This window comes from Mixophyes fleayi, chromosome 7, assembly GCF_038048845.1.
Source record: "Mixophyes fleayi isolate aMixFle1 chromosome 7, aMixFle1.hap1, whole genome shotgun sequence".
NCBI lineage: Eukaryota > Metazoa > Chordata > Amphibia > Anura > Limnodynastidae > Mixophyes > Mixophyes fleayi.
Genome location: NC_134408.1, coordinates 38,302,968 through 38,326,407, shown reverse-complemented (window position 1 = coordinate 38,326,407; position 23,440 = coordinate 38,302,968). Strand labels below are relative to the sequence as shown.

At 41.2% G+C, this 23,440-nt stretch overlaps 1 protein-coding gene across 1 annotated transcript; it reads left to right on the top strand.

Moving 5' to 3' along the window:
• The first annotated feature begins 1,720 nt into the window (after nt 1-1,720).
• On the top strand, nt 1,721-22,756 carry ANKS4B (ankyrin repeat and sterile alpha motif domain containing 4B). Its single transcript, XM_075181495.1, has 2 exons — nt 1,721-1,884; nt 21,694-22,756. Exons 1-2 carry the CDS (start codon nt 1,721-1,723, stop codon nt 22,754-22,756), a joined length of 1,227 nt encoding a protein of 408 aa, XP_075037596.1.
• Nucleotides 22,757-23,440: the final 684 nt, after the last annotated feature.

The window sequence follows — 23,440 nt, the reverse complement described above, 5'->3', positions numbered from 1 at the left end:
TTGATTATAGGAACAATTTATCAGCCTTTACAAAATATATCTCCTGTGTTCATTACAGTAATGATTAATACCGCAATCCTCATAGTTTTCTATGGGGACAACAAAATGGGGCAATGTATCACGCTCTAAAAAGCTTAGTTTTTTGCAGCTTCTATCCGATTGCTAGCAATATCTGAGAATGGTGTAAGCAGATATTACCTATGGTGAAAGCCACGGCGGAGATGAAGTTTTCAATCTGCATATGCATGGAGTTTTAGCCACGTAAGTGCAATACACAGGGCAGGGCCGGAGCACACAATGAATTATTTTGCACTGTGGCAGCATAGGCAAACCGAGGAGGTTTTCCTAGAGCCTGGAAACCCCCCTCCCAGCCTGGGGTACTGTATGTTTGAGGTGGCTGGACTCTGACCTGTGACCAGCCACTTTGCAGCTTGTGTGCAGATCGTTTCTGTCTGCCCTGTTCACAGCCATCTCTCCCCAACATGTATTGAAAGCAGCAAGAACAGGTAGGAGATAGCAGGACAGTCTGTCAACTGTTCTGACACACTAAGTCAGGACTTTATCCTGACTGTAGGGACAGTTGGGAGTTATGTCCCGCTTCACACAGCTCTGCTCGAAAAGGGAGAGCTGTGTGCCCCTAATAGTAGCGCACGCAGCATTGCCCATGTATATGATGGGGATAGGAAGAGTTGGAGAGCAGCCAAGCATTGTCCAAAATTATAGCACCGCCCCGAAGCATGCTGGTCACGCCCACTGGTGGTGTGGCATGGAAACACCTTTCTACAAATCCTGTGTTTGCCTCTGGGCAGGAATGTCCTTATTAGACATTTCCCTTTAGTATATGCTAATGTCCCCCTCAACCTTCCTTACTATAAGTCATGACACAGATTGTGCCGCAGCTCCCTCTGCTGGGAAACTCTGTCCGTCCATTTATCTTCAATCACTTTCCACAAAGCTGGAGATTTATAGTGATGCCACGTCAGTATGGAACACAATTCATACAGCAAGCATCTCGCACCACTGTATATACTGATTACTGTGTGCTGCAACATTCATGTGTGTCTTAAGCAAAGCCAATTATTGTGTTGAAAATATGATTATTTGGGTGGATATATAATATTAGAGAACATATTAAGGAAATGTTGCTGCTGGGCAGTTATATAGAAATGCAATACATGGGTTGTATGCTTCACCTGACCATATGACATTACAAACTATTTTAAAAACCTATTATTGACTATCATGAACTACTGCAGATTTTTAAAATGTGTCCCTGACAATAAAGATTAATTACTAATATTGTCTAAAGGTGCAAATTTGCACTAAAACCAAAGCAACCAATTAGATCTTGTTTTCATTATCTAACTTGCACTGCTATGTAGAGTTAAGTGTATAGATCGGACTGAAAGTCAAATGATTCATACCAGCCCCTACAAGTTTAGTTACTGATACTAGATAAAGGACTTTAAGCCATCTTATCATATAGCAGATGACCCACAAGGCACCTTTTCTCAATATAACATATAATGCAGTTCCTAAGGTTTCCTCCCTGCACTGAAGTATTTTCTAGGGACTTTGAACCCAATCCGACTGCAGTAAATGAGCCATCCCAGAGTGTAATAATTAATTAACCAGCTTTATGATCTTGGTCTAGAAACCTATTACTGCAAAGACCCGGATCTTGTATAACAGTCCTGCTGCGTACAGGGAGGAGGTGAGAATGTCCACCAGGTATCACCAGGCTGCCAAAGATGGCTATTTGGATATTTTGAAAGAAGCCACTAAAAAGGATATTAATAGCACAGATGGTGATGGAATGACACCCACTCTATTAGCAGCTTATCATGGGCATCTGGATGTCCTGGAACTTGTGTGTCACAGAGGGTAAGTAGACAATGGGATCCCACCTTTTATTAGTTCTGTAAAGAAAAACTACAATGTGATTGATATCTGGTTTTTGTGATCTAGAGTTGAGGAACCTGTGGGTCATTACCAAAAGTGGGGTCCCGGAACCTGTTTTTGAGGTCTGATTATCAGATGCGCAATACATTCTATTGTGGCCTACCTCTTTTGGGGTTCCAGAGCAATGTTGCACTGACAATTGATTTCCCAGCTTAAGAAGGGTCAAGCACTGATCTAGAGAACCAAACATATCGTCCATGATGGATTAACCCATATGTGCACTTTCACTATACAGAACAAGAAAACATATGTACAATTTCACAAAGTAATGTTATTTAATAATGCACAATTAATGTTCAAATTGTTAACAAGTAATCTTTCTATGATGACACACAAAATAAGACTTGCTATGTCATGGTAAACTAAACAACAGTATTTTGTCCTCTTATCTTTGCTGTTTGCTCTCTGTGAACTTTGCTGTCTCAACTGTATAGGACATGGACAAGCAGGTGCTTGTCTATTAGCTTTATAGCAGTTAATACGCAGGTTTATGTTATTTTTTTCTATTCCTACTCTCCCTTTGTTTCCTCTCTTTCTACCTTACCTTATTACTTTGACTTCAGCTTCTTTATTAAGGCTACATAGGTCCCAGAAGGGCCAACATGTCTACTTCTTGTTGTCCTTGGATGACTTACCAGAGTTTCCCAGTCGACCCATCAGTATTATCGTGAAAATAATTTTCATTTCCTTTTTCTTCATCTGTCTTTTTCTGTTTATATATTTTGTCTTCTATTATGAATTTTTTTTTTTTATTCCCCCCCGCCAATTTCTTTTATCTCCTCCATCCCCAATGATTCATGGAGATTATCTCTCTGGGCAACTGCAGACGGAAGCCTTCCTAAACACAGGTTCATCAGGTATCTAGTATGAACAGTACAGGGAATCCCAAGAGGGAAACACGAGGACCGATGAGTACATTTTGTCTGCTACAATGTCCCTGCCTGTCAGAGACATGATGGCTCATCTTAAAAAATGTACAAAACAATCTCACACAGTGTTCAGGGCCTTAACTCACCTACAACAATATTCAATTCTCATTATTTCTTCCACACAGACATGTTACTTTTGTATGAGATCTATTTCTGACCCTCTTCCTATCCTGCTTTTCTTCATGAACATTGCCCAATTCACTTTATGGACTGTGCTTCTGAAAAGAAACAGGGGGTGCTTTGCTAAAACAATTGTATTCAAATTACATATAATTTCCTGTGCTCATCACTTCTCCCCCACTCCTGTAAAACATTGCTGTTCCGCACCTGATGGCAGGGCCTATAATTCCACAACAGCTGGAAAGCCACATGTTACCCAATACAATTGGCAGACTTGGCTCTCTAACCTTTGTTGGACTACAAGTCCCAGCATGCAGACACAAGTGGTTCCAGAATAGCAGTTGTGACAGAGGTTGCCTCTGTTATATACAAGGATTCCCGGTCTTTGTTTGTGGGTGCTGGACTACATCAGATCAAGTACAGAATACTTTTTTCTAAAAAAGATTTTTTGGGGTGTCATTAGGGCTGTCTTATTGACAGGACTAACTTTTGTTTGAATATTTATTTTACATTTGGCCAATGTGCCCCATAAATGCTCCTGTATATGTACCAACTAGCGAGCTGTGAGCCCCGGTGCAGGGAGGCAGGGAGGATTGAACCAGGGCCCCCTGACCCTCTGTAACTGCCATGTAATGGGCCCCATTATCTCCATGGGCCCCGATGCTCTGAACCTGCCGCACCAATGGTAGTTCCGCCACTGTCTCCACCTATTTAGCTTACTGTATTTAAATTATTATTATTATTATCGTAGATTTGTAAAGCGCCACAGTGCTCCGTAGTACCGTTCAGTAGGGAAAACAGTACATACATAAAACAGGGACATACAATGTAGACAAAATAAATGCAGACATGAAAACAAAGGGTATGGAGGACCTTGCTCATAAGAGAGCTTACATTCTAAGTGGAAGAGGACACAGCTGAAACAAGAGGCGCTAGTGTGGCTCAGAGTGGAAATTGGGATAGTTGTGAGGGTGTATTAAGGTCACTTCTAAATAAGAGATGTGTTTTCAAAGAGCTTTTAAATATTTGAAGGCTGTGGGAAAGTCTGGTTGAGCATGGTAGGGAATTCCATAAGTGTGGAGCAGCATGGGAGAAGTCTTGCAGGCAGGAGTGAGAGGTGGATATCAGAGGCGAGACAAGACGAAATGAAACTGTCCCTCAAAATGAAATCTTGTTTCGGCACTACAGTGCAAAAATAGGCGCAATTGGTGTGGCTAATGTGTATTTAGCAAGGAACAACCATGATCTGCGCTACCATGTCCAAGAAACATTTTGCACTCACGCAAACTATGCCATCTGGCCTGAAGTCCATGAACTTCCGTGCAATACAAGGAGAATTTGTTCAAATGATGGTGCGAGACATTACAAAAAAGCATTTGATTTGTGTACTTTATACTTTTGTTAAATTACCTTTTATGAGTTGAATCTGGAGATAATGTTTTTTAAAAATCAGTCACTAATATGAGAGCGTACATTCTAAAGCAAAGAGGTCACAAGAGACAGTAGATACATATGGGTCAAAAATGAATGTGGTGAACGAATGAGGCAGAGCGAGTGGACGTGAGGGTTTAAGGGCAGGGTAGAGATGCATGAAAAGGTGAGTTTTGAGGAATCAATTGAAGGTTGAGGGACAGTCTGGTAGGCAAGGTGTTTCTTAAGTGGTGAGAAAAGTCTTGAGTGGGAGGAGATTATAAGGGGGGGGGTAGAAGGTCAAAGTTGGAACGGACTGGAAGTCCTGGGATGTATCTAGTGATGAGGTTAGAGACATATGGAGGGGAAGCATTGGTGATGGACTTGTAGGTGAGGGTGAGCAGTTTAAACTTAATTCTTGAGACAATAGGGAGCAAGAGAAGGGAGCAGCTGGAGAGGAGGATAAGCCTAGCCACAGCATTCATGATGGATTGAAGAAGGGAAAGGCCAGTTAGTAAGTTACAATGGTCAAGGTTGGGAAAAAATGAGCAAGTGGATCATGATTACAGTTTTGTTAAATGAGGAAGGGGTGTAGTTTGGCAATGTTGCAGAGGTGGGCAGGACTCTGTGAGCAATTGGATGTAAGCGGTAAAGCTAAGGGCAGAGTCAAGGATAATACAGAGGCAGCGAGCATGGGGAACAAGGGAGAGTAATGTTTTTGACTGTGAAGGAGATGTGAGAAGGGGTAGAGATGTTAGCAGGGGGAAAGAAGATAAGCTCCGATTTGAACATGTTAAGTTTGCGGAAGTGTTGGGTCATCCAGGTGGAGATGGCAGTTGGACACACGGGATAGGAAAGAGGATGAGAAGTCAGGGGAGGAAAGGTAGAAGGGAGAGGGAGAAGCAGAGGAGATTGTGTTCAGAAAGAGGCTGATCAGGTCGAGGGAGTGACCATCGCGAAGGGTGCAAGACGATGTCCATTGGGAAAGTTCATAGGTGTAGGTGAGTGTGAGGAGTAGTACTGTTGGAGGTGTAAACTGGAATATTAAAATCCTCCAGAAGTGTGGGGAGGTTATCAGAAATGAAGTGAGCAAAAAAAATAATATGCCATAAATCATAATTTATGCATACTTTCAGTAATCCAATTTTGCTGTGTGATGATTTGCTTGTACTAATGTTTAGGTCTAAAGTTAGGGCTACAATTAAACCTGGAAATAGGCTTAGATTTTATTTTGATATTTATATTGATTTTAAATGCTTGATTTTAAATGCAACTAATTTATTGTGTTGATCGTGCCATCCTGCATCCAATACTTTTAAATTTCTATCTAGCATCGTTCGGTAGTTTTTAGCCATTTTATATCTGTGACACCCAACTAAATGTATCATAAGAATTAATGTCAAAAGGGGGAAATTTTGCTAAAATAAATTTTGAAAAATTGTACATTATTTTTATTTACAAAGGGAACAAATATCACTAATTAACTTCATTTATTAATAGCTGTAGTTTTATTTAACTGCTGATTTATATCATTAAGGGTAACTTGGGGGTTTTTTTGCTCCTTTTTGGTACAAAAAAAATCTTACTTATTCCTTATTATTAGTACATATTACTGAGATTAAGGGTAATAAGCGGCCCTTTTGAAGTTTAGAGAGTCTCACCATGCAGTCCCCAAAGTGTACAAGTTGCCCATCACTGAGTTACACACTGTTTCTCCAATCCAGTCCTCGGGGAGCACTAACAGTGTAGGTATACACCATCACCACCTGTAGATCTTTTACAATGTCAGTCAGTAATGAATAGAGCTGTGCTCAAGCAAGGACATGGTATATATGCACTGTTAGGGGTACCTAAGGACTGGGTTTGAGAAACCCTGAATTCTAGTACATGCTATAAAATTATAGCTAGTATCTGATTGGTTACTATGACCCTCCACTAGCAAACCTTTTTATAATATTTGATAAATCTACCAACCCTCCCATGTTGATTGGGATAGATGGTTTTGTGGCTCGTACACTCTGTGATTTACAGTTGGTTAGGTCTAAAACACTCCATTGGTCAGCAGAACGGCAGCATGTATGAATAATTGGTCGGAAGAATGGAAGCATGTAAGGCTATTTGTTAGCAGAATGTAAGCATATATTGGTTGTTGGAGAGCAGAATGGAAGCATGTATGGGTCATTGGAGAGCAGAATGGAAGCATGTATGGGCTATTGGTCAGTAGAATGGAAGCATGTATGGGCTATTGGTCTGCAGAATGGAAGCATGTATGGGTTATTGGTCAGCAGAATGGAAGCATGTATGGGCTATTGGGCAGCAGAAGGGAAGCATGTATGGGTTATTGGGCAGTAGAATGGAAGCATGTATGGGTTATTGGTCGGAAGAATGGAAGCATGTATGGGACATTGGAGAGCAGAATGGAAGTATGTATGGGTCATTGGAAAGCAGAATGGAAGCATGTATGGGTTATCGGTCGGAAGAATGGAAGTATGTATGGGTCATTGGAGAGCAGAATGGAAGTATGTATGGGTCATTGGAAAGCAGAATGGAAGCATGTATGGGTTATTGGTCAGCAGAATGGAAGCATGTATGGGTTATTGTTAAATATAAAATATTTCTATAAATATATGAGAATCGCCCATATGTGTCTCATCATGTTGTTAAATAAAAAATGGCAATCAGTATGCATACAATGTAACTATTTGCATTACCAGAAATGCAAATTCCATCAATATGATTAGGACATCATGATAACATCTTAATTACTTATATATTAAAATATTTTCCAAACTCTGAGCAAGCAGCAATGCTGCAAAGCTAATATTGGTGACAGAGATACTGGATTCTCCATCTGCAAATGTTTGACAAGAATAATTTTATTTTAGCTCCCGGCATTTTGTAATAATGTCAGTAACTTAGTCCCATAAATCACACAAGAGTCTTTGACATAATATCCCATAATCAGCAGGACAAGGAAATGAATTGTTTATGACAATTGTAACATAGCGACAGCTCAGTGTGTTGCACGCATTTCCCTTGCAAATTTTCTCATTTCACAATAGTATTTTACAGAGGATAAAACCATTTTACCACCTTGCAACAGACTAAGATTATTTACTATCTAGTTCAGGTGAATTCATTTGCAAGAGGAATTACTATTCTATAAAATGTTGTTTTCATAGCTCACAGCATTCTTCAGACAAAAGGTATAACTGCACAAAACATTCCCCAGACCTGAATGTCTGGAAGCAGGAATTATTTTTAAGGATAATCCCACAGGAGTTCATGTCTAACTCAAGTTATTTTTAACAAGCCAATTTTACTGGAAATGAGAAAGCTCTACAATCTGACCTGTCTTCAGCCACCTATAACTGAAAATTGCTGACTTTAGTAGGGGGTCTATTTATTTAAACAGAGTGCATCGCTGCTGCAATGCAGTGATGCACAATGAAGCACCGCTATAATTTAACATGCCAGGGCTGCTCTAGGAGCCCATGGGAAGCTTCCCCTCCAGCATGAACTGTTTTTACTATTCACCGGCACCCCAGCACTGGCAGTGTTTGGAGGACATGCTATGCGCATAGACCTTTCACGGGTTAGGGATCTAGTGAAGCCGGAGAGGCTTCAACTGGATCCCATAGAAAATGACCAGTAACGCCGTCCTGAGATGGCATTACCTTGCTGTAAATGCAAAGCTTTTCAAACCTTAATGAATTGCTGAACTTCACAGTCTCCATATTAATCTATGGTGACTGCGTTAAGAAATATGGCAGGATAAATCTTTGATTTAAACCCTTCATAATTTGTGTGATGGCCATTTTACAGAGAAGACTTCTGTTTTATTTTATTTAACTGTGGTTTAACTTAACTCTTCCAATGGCATGTTCCAAATGTTTGGTTTATTTCATTTCATTTCAACACACATTGCTCTGGATTTGCTTTTAACCCTGTCGACCTTAAAGAAGGTAAGACTGCCTTCACTTTAAGTGTGACTCCCAGTTTGGAGTATAAAGCTGTCTACTAGTCATGACCTCTTCATCTCCTATTCTCTCAACCTCCTTGCTATCACTGAAACCTGGCTCTCACCCACTGACACTGCCTCCCCTGCCGCTCTTTCCCATGAAGGCCTCTCCTTCACCCACTCCTCCAGACCGGATGACCATCCAGGAGGTGGTGTGGGCCTTCTCCTCTCCCCTAACTGCACTTTCCGGGTCATTCCCACCATGCCTTCCCTCACTTTCTCCTCTTTTGAGGTTCCCTCTATCCGTCTCTTCTCCCACATCATCATCCATTTCGTCGTTATTTACCGCCCACCTGGCACCACTTCCCTTTTTCTTGAAAACTTTGCAGCCTGGCTTCCCCACTTCCTTTCCTCTGAACCCCCATTGATCATACTTACTTTAACATGCCCATAGACAATCCCACTAACCCCGCCTCCATAAACTTCTTGCCCTTTCCTCCTCCTTTAGCATCACTCACTCACTCAGTGGACCTCATCCCCCACCCACTACCTTGGGCACTTACTCGACCTTGTCTTCTTTCATTTTTGTGCTCTCTCTGACTTCTCTAACTCCCCCTTCCCTCTCTCTGACCACCACTTCCTCCCCCTCACTCTCTCATCCTCCCCTGAACCTCCCCCTGCCTAAATCCACCCTCTCTAGGAGCAACCTTGAGGCTCTGGACCCTTCTTCCTTCTCCTCTTCTTTTGACACTCTTCTCTCCCCACTTCCTACCCTAGTCTGCCCTGACCAGGTGACCTCTCTTTACAACCTCTCCCTCACCTTTGCTCTGGATGCCCTTGCCCCAGCCTCTTTTGTCAACTGTCACCATCGGCTATCCCAACCTTGGCACTCTAAATTTACCCACTTCCTCCTTAAGTGCACTCAAGCTGCTGAACGTCTCTGGAGGATATCTCGCTCCCTCTCTGATTTCCTTTACTTTAAGTTCATTCTCTCCTCTTACTGTTCTGCCCTTTCCCTTGCTAAACAATTCTTCTTCAAGTACCTCATCTTTTCCCAATCCCCAATCCCCACCACCTCTTTGCCACATTTAACCCCCCATCCCGCTCTCCCTCTCTGCCACCAACATTGCATCCTTTTTCTCCCCTAAAATTGAGGCTATCAGACTGGACATCTCCTTCTCTTGACTTGCTCCAGCCACAGTCATCGTTCCATCTTCCTCCAATAACCAACTCTGGTGCTCCATCCTCTCCACATCGGGTGATGAAGTTCACCCTCTCATTTTGCTTCTCCCCATTCACCTGCCAACTTGATCCTATCCCTTCTCACCTCCTTCGCTCAGTTTCCCCCACAGTCTATTCCTACCTTGCGCACCTCCTTAATCTGTTTCTCTACTCTGGCATTGTCCCCTCCTCCTTCAAACACATCCTTCTCTCCCCCATTTTTAAGAAACCCAACCTTGACCCCACCTCTCTAGTTAACTACTGCCCCATATTACTTCTCCCCTTCGCCTACAAATTACTCAAGCAGATTGTCTGCAACCGCCTCTCTAGTCACCATCTCTGCTAACTCCCTCCTAGACCCCCTCCAATCCGGATTCCGCCCCTTCAACTCCACTGAAACTACCCTGGCCAAAGTTACTAATGACCTCCTCTTGGCCAAAGCCAGGGGCGATTTCTCCCTGCTGATTCTCTTAGAACTCTCTGCGGCCTTTGACTCCGTAGACCACCCCGTTCTTCTGCAGACCCTTTCTTCTCACAGCCTCTCTGCCTCTGTCCTCACCTGGTTCACCTCTTACATTGCCAACCGCTTCTTCTTGTCTTCACGTTTTCTCAAAATCAACATTGCTAATACTGAACTCATCGTTTTCCCTCCTTCTAAATTCTCACCCCACCTTGATTTAACCATCACCGTTAACACCACCACCATCTCTGCTGTTCCCCAAATCCGCTTGACTCCTCCCTCTCTTTTGTCCTCCACATTCACTCTCTTGCCCAATCCTGTCGCTTCCAACTTCGGAATATTACCCACATCCGGCCCTTCCTCTCTCAGGATGCTGCCAAAACTATCATCCACACTCTCATCATTTCCCGACTTGATTACTGCAACCTCCCCCTCTCTCATCTCGCTTCCATAGGCTCTATTCTTAATATGTCGGTGAGACTTATCTTTCTTTCTACCTTGCCCTACTTTGGCTCGCTTTCCCCTACAGAATCCTCTTTAAACTTCTTACTGTCACTTACAAGGCCTTCTCCCACTCCACTGCCCCTTACATCTCTAACCTCCCCTCCATCCACACTGCCGCTGGTTCCCTGAGATCGGCCAATGACTGACGCCTTTCCTCCACACTGATCACCTCATCCCAAGCCAGAATTCAAGACTTCTCCTGCGCTGCCCCCCTCTACTTGAACAACCTGCCTCCTTCCATCCGTCTGTCCCCTAATTTTGGCTCCTTCAAACGGGCTCTCAAAACCCATCTGTTCCTCAGTGCCTACCTCCATCCACTTAACCTTCTTCTTCCTTGCTCTCCTTTCCTTCCACTCTCTCTATCCTCATGCACTTGTTCCTTTCTACTGACTCCTCTTGTGCCTGCTTTCTGTGTCCCCGTCCCTTAGTTTGTAAGCTCCTATGAGTAGGGCATTCTTTCCTTTTGTCTCAATACCATTTCTTCCTCTCCTACTCCACTGTACCTATTTTATTCACAGATAGAAGTCTTGGTTATAATTATTATTATCATCATTTATTTGTTAGGCGCCACAAGATTTCTGCAGCGCCGTACACCGTACAAACAGTAGACTATACAAGGTGAAACAGTACAGAACAATAAACAAAAAATACCAATACTTCAGAAACTCCAGGCAGGCTAATGCAATAAAGACGGAGCAGAAGAACAGGTATGGAGACAAGAGGGAAGAGGGCCCTGCTCATACGAGCTTACGTCCTAAGGGAGGGTAAACAGAACAGGCACAAGGGGAGCCAGTTGAGGCATGGGGGAAAGAAGAGTGGGGCGGGGAGGAGAAAGGGGAGAATGAGCGGAGAGGATGAGGGGGTTAAGTGAATGGTTGGTAGGCTTTGAGAAACAGGTTAGTTTTGAGTGCACGTTTGAAGGAGCACAGATTAGGAGAGACGGATGGAGCGAGGGAGGTCATTCCAGTGAAGGGAGGCCGCACGGGAAAAGTCTTGGATTCTGGAGTAGGAAGAGGTGATAAGAGTGGAGGAGAGGCGGCGATCATTGTATAATTGTTTTACCCTGTACTGTGACACCCTGGTATACTGTCTGTACTGTTAATCTGTATTTTGGACGGCGCTGCAGATACCTTGTGGCGCCATATAAATAAAGAAGAAGAATAATAAATCAAAATGTCATCTAAGTGAACAGATGGATAGGCTGTAAGGGGCCTCAGCAAGTTGTTCACGTAATTTCTGAAAATAACATTTGACCTTGGGACTGTAGCCCCCAAAGTGTTGTCAAATCATGGGACACTGACACCTGCCCACTGAATAAACTCACAGTAGTCAAATACCTACTACCAGATAGTTTCACTACCATTTGGTAAACCTGGAGCACTGGACCAACGCTGCACTGATAGTCTTTGACTAACTGTTTAAACTCATCATTGATACAAACAATTCTGTTCTCTCTCAACAAAGTCACAACCTCGAGTTCACTTAAAGTGATAAACTCTGGAATGAAAGCAAAGACATCCCTATTCCTCCATATCATTTTGTTCACCAGATGTTTTAAGGCTCGAGGCAAGGTAGATTCTGTGGTCATTTTAGCATCTTCACAACTACACCTTCCAGCAAACAAAAGGGGACCCTATCTTGTTGACACTTGAGAACGCTATTTTGAAACACCTTTGGGTATATTTACTAATCGGCGGGTTTGAAAAACTGGAGATGTTGCCTATAGCAACCAATCAGATTCTATCTATCATTTATTTAGTGCATTCTACAAAATGAAAGCTAGAATCTGATTGGTTGCTATAGGCAACATCTCCAATTCTTCAAACCCGCAGTTTAGTAAATCTAGCCCCTTGTCTTCTTTCTCTCTTAACTCATGTACTCCTAATTTCAAAAAAAGGACACTTGCAATCCCTTTCCAACTGTGGCTGCACTGTGACAGTGGGATAGGTTTTCTGTCGTATTGAACAAGCCCTGCAAAGTATTTTCATGGCTATGTGGACTCCAGGCCAGTAAAACCTGCATAGAACTTTTTCTCTAGTTCTATCTTCCCCTAAGTGTTCGCCACGAAGTGTGTAGTTTTTAACACTAAGGGCTAGATTTACTAAACTGCGGGTTTGGAAAAGTGGAGATGTTGCCTATAGCAACCAATCAGATCCTAGCTTTCATTTATTTAGTACACAAACAATTCCCTAGGGAACAACCTCGGCGCTTGTAGTCAGCAGATAACCCTCTTTAAGGGAATATTCTCTGGGTAACCCTGCAGCTTAGACCACGGTTCATCGAGCCGTGTAAGATACAGAAAAAAACACACCAAAATGTCCAGCGCTGGGAATAAACCTTCTGCCCATATACAATCACTCTCTATAAAATACACACTTGAATAAAATGCACATATTTATTGGAATTTAAATTCCTACAGTAAATAACACAACTCCCAACTAGGGGGGCTTATATACAAAATGTAGACAACGGTATATGATATTTATATTTGTATATTTCATATACCGTTGTCTGCATTTTGTATATAAGCCCTCCAGTTGGGAGTTGTGTTATTTACTGTAGGAATTTAAATTCCAATAAATCTGTGCATTTTATTCAAGTGTGTATTTTATAGAGAGTGATTGTATATGGGCAGAAGGTTTATTCCCAGCGCTGGACATTTTGGTGTGTTTTTTTCATTTATTTAGTGCATTCTACAAAATGACAGCTAGAATCTTATTGGTTGCTTTAGGCAACATCTCCACTTTTCAAATCCGCAGTTTAGTAAATATACCCCTAAGGGTACATGAACCTGTGGAACTATTGATTGTTTTACCTTTCTATCCTTTACAGTAGCAATTTGAAACAACACATCCTTTTTGACAACATACACTGGCATACAATCTGCCAACACGAGAGGTTTTGCAATATCACCAACGTTATTAGTCAATATAAAGACATGTTGTAAAGTCACATCATTTAACTGGTCACATTCAAAGTTTTGCAAATGTAACAGTTCTGGAAAGTCAGGCCAATCTATATCCTCTCCTGAAGGCAAGGTAGGTTCCTTTGCATGGTCACCAGCTATTGCGACTATTGGCTGCTCCGCACACGACATCCTTTTAGATGGCAGAGCTTTATTCTCCTGAACTGCATGCCGGTCCAGGTTTTGTAGCAGAGCGTAACACTTCTGCACTCCCTTATCCTTAAGCTTGATCATTAAAGCTGGATCTTTGGCCGTTGATTTAATTGTCAAGGTGTCCTCGCTCATGGAGGATCTGTTTAAACAGCGGAAAGTCTCTGCCAACATCAATGGGTAAGGTAGTTGTAGGGCAACTGCCACTATTACTGTGAATGTTTGTCCATTTACGGTAATAGGCAAAAGGTCCTGTCATATTCCTTGGCAGTCCCATGGACACAGAGAACCTTTATTTTGCACAGTTTGTGAGCCAGAACCTTTGGCAATATAGAGCTGGACATGATTGCAGTCTCCTATGTGTTCACAGGGGTGTACTCCTTGTTCCCTCTTCTGATTAGCCATTCCGTGTTTAAAAGGCATGGAGGGCTTAGCCTCTCTGCCAGTTATAGCTGCCTTTGTCTTCCAATTGATATGCCTGCTCTGAATCTGTATTCTGCTGTTTGATTACTTGTTACCCGAACTTTTGGCTTGTTATCTGTACCATTCTCATTTGCTGCCTGCCCTTGACAATTTGGCTCTATTACCTGGACTACCATTGTTCGCTGCCAGCCCCTGAACCTCAGGTCCGAATTGAGACTCTTTCTTTCTGCTTCTGACCTTTTGATCCCGGGCCTGGCTCTAGTTGCATCTTGCGCTCACCCCTGAGTAGCGCTCCAGCCTCCTACTTCTCACTACCTGTTCCTTGATGTAAGCTTTTACTACTCTGAGGGTAAGTGCTGGGGTCATCCAAATACCTGTGAGAATTTCCATGTCTACTGGAAAGGCGGCTGCTATAGGTGAAGACCTCTGCTACATCTGTTCTAAAAGCTTATACGGTATTCGGGGTAGCCGTAACACTTACCTAGATGGTATATTCAATCACATTTTAATGCATTAAATTGAAAATGTTCATTCACTGGTAGTGTTCATTAACTGGTTGATTCACAGTTTTAATTGTATAAATGATTGTGGAGAAGAAAGGAATGCAAGTTCAACTAACAAGCTAATACTATACAACAAAACATATGGAAGGCCAAATGCCCAGAAATCCCAGGGGCTAACTTACGGCGTCGAAGAGACTACGCAGGGGCGCACGCAGGATTGTCAGGGGGGATCTCCCCCCCCAACCAAAACAAAAAAAAACATGCGCAGCAGCTCCGTTTCAGCAGCGCTGTCCTATACAGCAGCCGCGGCACTGCCAAGCTGCTAAAGCAGCGTCCGCGGCGGTGCTGTATACAATACAGCTTCTTTGGCAGCGCCGCAGCTGCTGTATAGGACAGTGCCGATATGGTGGGCACTGAGTTAGCGCAGGGGGGGTTGCTGGAGACTCAGAAACCCCCCCCCCCCCCCCCCCCTGCGTGCGCCACTGCTACACCCCTTCTGTTCTCAAAGGGCACATTTGCTGAAACACTGCCCAGGGCTTTCACTGAAAGGACCCTAAGAGAGACATAGATCGAAGGGGGAAGAATACTGCGGTCAAACATAAACTAGTGCGCCACGTATTAGTCATCTAAAAATTAGATAAATAATACAAACACCACAATAATCAATATACATATCGTGACAGGGCAGGATGGAGGGATTTCTTGAAGCAAAAGAGGGAGAACTACCTGTTCATGGATACTACACTTGTTTGCCACTCCCAGTCAGCCTTGGATATAAATCCAGAACGAGCCAGGGAAAACTTTAACCCCTGAAAGTAATTACAGTATAAGCCTACAAGTCTGGCGTTTAAATGCATTCATCCATATGTAGGTCTTCATTTATCATAAATCTACACTCTCATTACACATGACTCATGATTTATTTGTCATTTTAGCCACTCCCATCTCACGGTCTAACTCAAACCCTGCATTCATTACATTATGCTACCAAGTACCAAAGGATTCATTGTAAAACTCGCCACAAAGCAATAGTGACCTATGATAAAAACTAGCACCCTAATACCTAGCATTCAATGGGTTAACAGACTGCACTCCCTCAGAAAAATGCTTAACATGAAAAAACACCAGTTATTCTGTCAAAAATGGATGAAAACTGATTTCTGACTCTTTCAATTACAGATGCAAGACGTTACTCTTAGTTAAAGACCATGTGAATTTATAACATGCAATAAAGCAATTTGTGGTAGATGCAATATAGGATAATATTCTCCCAATGCTACATATATGGATCAAAGTATGACTGGGCTATGTTTTATAACCCCTTAACACAAATTACTGTATAGGACTATGTTAAAGGTTTCTTTAAAACAGTGTTCTTTTCAGAGAATTAAGCAATTGCAATGCAATCAGTGTTATTAGACGATTACATATATATGGCATTGATCCCATAACATATTAATCCAAATTAAAATTCAGGGCACACACATAAGTGATTTCAAGGTCAAGTGAAGGAAGCATCTATAATTAGGGACACAATGCCTCCAGAGTACGCTAATTTTGCATTCGTACTAATTGTCCTCTATGAAGTACCCAAGGAAAGGTGTAACTGCTCTATGGCACATTCCATGGGTACTTCTCCATAGAGGACAATTAGCCCTCCTTGACTTCCAGTCTGAGATGCACTTAGCAAGGTACTGAATGCATTTAACGGTATAGTGCCACAAAGGCTCAGAATCACTATGTGTATGCAGCCTTGTCAGGTCATTTATACAGCACAAAAAGGCAGAGGCAAAGTGCAAATTCAGCTTTTGCCCTGCTGAATGCCTCAATTTGCACAAGTACACCCAGGGCCGGATTAAGGTTATGAAGGTGCCTGGGCTAAGGAGGCCCCCTTTCCCCAGTGAGGGCCCCCCCTTCCTGTTAGCCACCTCATATCCTCTTTATCAGTGTGACGAAATGTAGTATGTCTAATGACTGATTGATTGTTATTTTGTGTTGAATTTATGTATAACACTCTAAATATTTTATGTAACATTGCAAACTGTATTTTGTTAAGTGACCTGAGTCTGACCTCGGAAAGTGTCAATGGTCTTGTGAAAGTAGCCAGGCCCAGAGACAGATAAGATCTATGAGTAATTTGTGTATGCAGAGAAGTTAAACTTAGCCAGGCTGAACAAGCAGAGGTGAGCACTCAGGTCCTCTGAAAATGTCAGGTCTAAGGACATCCATAATTTACTTCAAAATTCCCTTTGTCATTTTGGGCATCAATTAAACTTAGGTGAAAATAACATTCCTACGGTGGGGGGTGAAGAGCCAACAAAAAATGGTTTAAAAATCCCTTGTATCAGTAATACAGTGTTCATTTCTTTGATGGGGTCTATCACGACTGAAATGTGTTAGTTTTCTCAATGTGTAGTCCTCACACGCCAATTGCTGAACTTGTAAGTAGGGACTCTTGTTTTTACTTCCTATTTTATTTTCTGAAACTCATTTGTGCAACATATTGTATGTCTTTGTTATTAATTTTTGTAAATAAGCCTTGAAAATATTTTTCAGATTAAACATATTAAATCTAGCGTATTTCTCCGTGATTCTTTATGAACTTACGAAACCCAGGGAGGCTCATGCTACATGTGTATGTGATTTAAGTGTGAAACATTAATAAGTGCTTCTGGTGAATGTAAGGACACCATAATAAATCCTTTGTGGTGGCAGAAAAGGTGTATTCATTGTTAATTAACTAAGGTAACACAATCACATCCAGCTGTTCAGATTGCTGTATCTGAGATAGGCTGGGGTGTTCGTGACAATCAGCCAGTCAGATTGTTGGAATGCTCATAGCATAACCAACCAGATCATCAGAATGGTCAGCAGGAGTAGATGAGTGTGGTGATCCTGTGGCAGACAGTGACCTATTCACTTTTGTGATTGTGTAAGGACAGGACTGTATGTGACAAAGGCAGTGTCATGACATAAGGAGAGGAATGGAGACAACCAAGAAGCCATAAACTGACAGCTAATTAGAGGAAAGAGCCGGGTACACCATGTCAGAGAGTAGTGATGTCAGGAAGACTGTGGCGTCAATGTACTTCTATGTGAAATGAGTCCATATGGTCCATCCAGTGATAGCCACTAGTCAGTATGGGAATCACCATTTCCATAAAGTGGGGGAGCTTGGCTACTAAAAGTACATCATTTTAGTAAGTACAGTCATGAAAAGTGCTACAACACTGCTTCAAATACCCTGCTGAGTCTAACTATATAATCATAAATAAGATCATTTCCATATTTAAAATTTCTATCAACTCGTTCAACCATAAGTTAATAATTTACCCTCTGACTCAGTTTCTAAAAGCTGTTACTACTGTTATTAATTTCTGTCAGGTTTGAAATCTTTTCTACTGCAAAAGAAATGTTGCCATTTATTCCTGATGAGAAAAATTCCATACGGGATATGTTCTCTGCTCTATATGCCTTCATTTCATTTCAAATATTAAATAACTAATTTGCCTTAAATATATGTTATAATACGAAAAATGTTTCACTCTTTCAAAACACAATTGCCTGATCCATGGGGAAGGTTGTTTCTGATGTTGTCTACGTAACTCTGCTATGTTGTTATTATTCCTTCAATATCCAGCTCGATCTAAGCATATAGAGCGTTAGATATAGCAGAAACAGGCTGATTTCCTAATTGTTAAATCTATTAAAGGCAAAATCATCAGGAGAACACTGGGATTCAGGATCCTGAGACTAGCTTGGGTTGGCACTACTCACAACCAGAGTGCAGAGCCTAACATGGTGCCGGAGATAACCAGGGACTCCAGGAGGGGAGTATGGGCTTCGCTGCAAGTGCCACGCGGTTCACGGCCCCTGGGATGAGTTCCACGTGTAGTCCGTAGTTAGTGGGATGCCAGGATTGCCACGAAATGCAAAGATGACAGTTGCTGCTGGTTAACTGGAGCAGAATTCATAGGCAGGGATCACCAGAAATGAATACCAGAAATATGGAGTCAGATAAATGCCAAAAGGAATAACAAAACAGCATCATAAGAAAATGCATGTTCAGTTTTCAAGTATCCAAATAGAACACAGAGATAGTTCCAAAACTAATGAATTAAATATATTCCAGGAGAGGATTCCTAAGGATTGCAATAGGTGGGAGCCAGAGAAGGTGATATCAAAATAGTCAGCAAACTGTGCCTGAACACAGATACATGCTCTAGTGGTGAACAGAACAGGTTTAAATACCCCACTGATAGAGACTCAAGTGGTCATGTGACTGCATCTATAATATATACGCGTGCATATGAGGTACAAGAAGGTGGGTCTCCCCACCGCCGGTCACCACCACAAGGGACATCACCTGGTGCCATCATAAGTAACTGAACAGACAAGCATACCGGTTAGTCTGGTCTGTGAAACCTATATATCATCAGTTTTCAATCTCTCGCCATAAATATTACCAGAAATTGCAAAAACACTGAAATACCAATTTCTCAGTATTGAACAGTGAGTCTATGAACAATCAATTTAAAAAAATTGATTTTGGAAATGACCAAAAAAATGTCATACATTCACGAGTAATTCAAAATCAAAGTCAAAGAGTAATCAACTGCAATGACTTTTACAGCATATAAATCCTCATATAAGCAAATACTTTAACGAAGTGCACCATGGAGAAATAACCAAAACGTTTTCTTTTTTCTTTCTGTTGCTTCATTAGGTCAAAACCAATAAGATGAAGACAAAAAACTGTTTATGTGTATACAAACTCTGAAATGAATGGGGCCATTCATTTTAATGTTGTCACAGATGCACTGATAACACCATTGAAATGAATGGTCCATCTAATGATAAATAAGTTAGTAACAGAATGGACAAATAGTTGGGAGTTATCAGGTGAATCCCAAAATATTCCTGTATATTTGTTTGTATTTCCATATGCACAGCCATGTTAATTTGTTTTTTTTTTACCACGTGAATATATATTCAAATTTGAAAGTCTTGACGTAAGGGGTTCTTTTATTTGTTTACACTTTGATTATGCACAATATTGAAATATTACTACTATTTCAATAATGCAAATGCCATGGAAGCTTTCAATATTCATCAAAATCACATATTAACTATTCAACTAGAAACTGCCAAGTCTCTATAGATGTGATAAAAAAAAACAATGTTGCTGGGAGCTTTTGGAACAAGAAACACACAATTAAAACTCAGGATAATTTGAAATTCACTTGACAACCCCAATAGGGATTCCAAATTTCAGAATATTGCTTAACTTGTCCATTTGGCTAGTAAAGATGCTCAAGAATGTTGACCCAGTTCAAAAACATATTTGCTGTACAATCCACAGCTGACCACGATTCAAATTTGAGGCTCAAAATTTGAGGATTGCCGTTAACGCTCAACATTTGCCATTTGAAATTGTATCAAGTTAAGCTTCAAGCCTGTTTGCAAATATTTTCATTTTTGTATTGAATGGACTAACCTGTTTCAGAAAGGATATATGTCCTGTTGGAGCATCTATATTGGCTAGTAATGAAAATTCCAAAGACAGAACTTTTCCAGTCATTTCAATTCACCAATTAATTTAATTAATATTCATTGGAAACAACTATAAGATAAATAGGAGCTTCTCCAAAATGTTTAAATATCACTGGTAAATTTTCCTGTTTTACATGGATTGAAATCGCTAAAAATCACTGCTTGATAGACCTGCTAGAGAGAGTTGGGACAAAGAAATCCCTTTTTTGGGTAATGTCTTTAGATTGTAATACATTTTAAAAGGTTGGAAAATCAACATTTAGTTGATTCTCCCTAGAGACAAGAGATATTGTCTATGCACCAGACAATTACTGATTTAACAGAAAACATATTTGTTTAATTTTCTTTTGCGAGAAAAAGTATTCACAGAACCCGTGCTAAATAAGTTGCTCAAACCAGAACAAAGGGCAATTTTCAGGAGGGTCCTGATAGCAGTTTGCAAAAATGCTTAAAACACAATTGTAAATCAGGTTTTATAGGTAATTACTTCTGAAGTGACCCAGTAACACTCATTGAAGAGTTTCACCCTTGAATGAAATGGATATTTTAAAGGACAAGCCAATGAAATATATGTTTGATTGGTCTTAAATACTGTGTATCTTCCACAATTGTGTTGTTGCAAACATATATTTCTTAACAAAGCCAGGAAAAGAAGCCTTACAGGGGCCAGAATCTATGTTTTGTCAAGGTAGCTAGTTAAAGGGACACTTACGGTATATTATGTTATTATCCCTTCATATTTGTCTTATGTAAATTTTAAGTGTTGAATGAACAAAAATAGCATTGCTACAAAGCTTGACCTAGTTTTCAAGTTGGTGCTGGAAAGATCACCATTCAGTACACTTGTCACAGTCTGATTTATGTTCTCTATAATTCCTTTATCTCCTACAAGAGCTCTCCTTTCAATCTTTTAAATGTTATAATCCTAACATAATGTGGTCTTGTTAGAAGCAGGGGTGCATACAGGATTTTTAAGGGGGGTCCCCCCCCAAAAAAAATATATAGAGAGAGAGAGCTACTGTGCATACGGCCGGGCATGAGTAGCAGCTCCATTTCAGCGGCACTGTCGAAGAAACGGCGGTGCTGTATTGTACCGACACAGACGCTTCTTTGACAGCGCGGTGGCTGCTGTACAGTACAGTGCCGCTATGTAGGGGCCCTGTTTAGCCCCCATTCTTCACGGAGGGGAGGGGTTTCTGGAGAACCAGAAACCCCCCTGTGTGTGCCTGAGAAGAAGATATATGTATAAGATAATTAGGGGCTGTGTATGTTTGCTATGTCATCAGGGTTGTGACAAGGTCCAATGAGGATGGCAATATGGCAGAGAGCAGGTAAAGAATAAGTAGACACTACTCACTGAATGTGCCCATAGCTGAGAGCATAGAGGGATAGCTATGGCCAGAATATAAACCCTTTTACTGGACTCAATTCAACACAGTTTTGGATGTTACAGTCCTTTTAGTTTACAGATCTGTAGACTTTTATATCACTGTATTCTCACAGATTTTTTTGTCTACCGCTTTGTCTTTCAGTGGAGATCCAAATAAAAGTGATATATGGGGAAACACACCACTGCATCATGCAGCAGAGAAAGGACACACTAACTGCCTGGCATTCCTAATTAATTTTGGAGCAAATATTTTTGCACAAGATAACCAGCTCCGTTCACCACTGGATGTAGCTGTCATGAAAGAACGTACAGAGTGTGTCAAGATTCTGGATGGAGCAGCCAACAAACAAATGTCCTTGAATCCTAAGAAGGTCGTAAGGTTAAAAGAGCAAGCTATGAAAGATGCCGAACGGAAGATCAAGGAGTGCGAAAAGCTCCAAGATAAACATCAGAGTCAGATGAACAAAAACTACAACAGAAACAAGACCGGTACAGTAAATTCTTCTAAAGGAACCTTGTCAGGCTCTGTTGGTGCTCGCTTTTCAACACCATCTACCATGGGCAGTTTAACCAAGGGATTAAAGGACACATTACAGCTTAAGTTAAAAAAGAAAGACAAAAACACACTTGATCGAGACACAATGAACAACGTGATGTTTGCCAAAGATGAGAACAGCAGTGGGCATCGTACAAAGGTCACAGATGTCTTCAATGAAAATGAAGAAGAAGTCATGGCTTCAGAAGAAGAAAAGGAGTCTATTTTTAACCGTCCTGGTCTTGGTAACATGGTGTTCCGGAGGAACCTAACAGCGGGAATTACCACCGATTTCGGTGAAATCTCCACAGTTGAAGATGATATGGGATTCAAAGTCAACAGCGAATTGTTTACACCAGAAACCGACAATGGCTTTGAGAATGATGGTGAGAATGATTACAATGTGACATGGAATGAAGATGACACAGAATTAGATGAGGAAGAAGAAAGTTCTCCACTTCAGGTCTTTCTGGTATCTCATGGCTTATTTGAGTTGCATGTCACACTTTTGAGAGAAAAAATAGATTTAGATTCTCTTCTCCTATGTACTAATGAAGACCTGCAGAGCATTAACATACAACTTGGACCAAGAAAGAAGTTGATGAATGCAGTAGAAAAAAGAAAACGTGTCCTGGACAAGCCAGGAAAGATTGCGGACACTAAGTTGTAAAATCTGTTTTTTAGTGCAGTGAAGAAAAGAAGATGCACCGACTAGTAGTCATAACTGAAGGTCAAAGACATAAACACATAAACCGCTAACCGAGTAGTGTTGCCGGTGTCGACGTTTTCCAGGAGACCCCGTTGACAGGGAGTGTAGTAATATACCAGTCGATGCTGGTTCAGAATAGTTCCAATCAAAGGTGAAATTCATCATTGGAGTAGTTATTTCATAAAATCACGTAATTGATAGGAAAATGTATATATTCTCATACATGTTATAGCTACCACAGGAGCTACCTCTGTATGATCATTAACCTATCTTAAAAATAAAGTATGCTGAACAAAATCATGTGCAAATAACATCAAAATACACAGCTAAATGTATATCTTATTTATTTTTATGTATATTGTGCTCACATTAAACTAGCAAGCACAGTGGTGTATTTTAAACACCAAGTAAGGTTTGGTCTAGTAGATTATGGAAGTTATTTGCTAACAAAGTGAAAAATTGTAAACGTGCAGTAATCTATAGTACTATAGCAACCAATCAGCAGATCCCGACAAAAAGGTGTTCCCCTTTCCCATTCAATCTCCCCCCCCTTTAAAGAATTATTTCGCAAAGCAGTTTCATGTGTCCATGTAGGAGGGTTTCCAGTTGCCTTGAAAACCCCCAAACACACAATCAAATTACATG

What these genes read in the sequence shown, in the direction of transcription:
- ANKS4B (XM_075181495.1), top strand. Translation starts at nt 1,721, where the DNA reads ATGTCCACCAGGTATCACCAGGCTGCCAAAGATGGCTATTTGGATATT. An exon ending in GAACTTGTGTGTCACAGAGG is followed by an intron (nt 1,885 to 21,693) that starts GTAAGTAGACAA and finishes TTTGTCTTTCAG; the next exon opens with TGGAGATCCAAATAAAAGTG.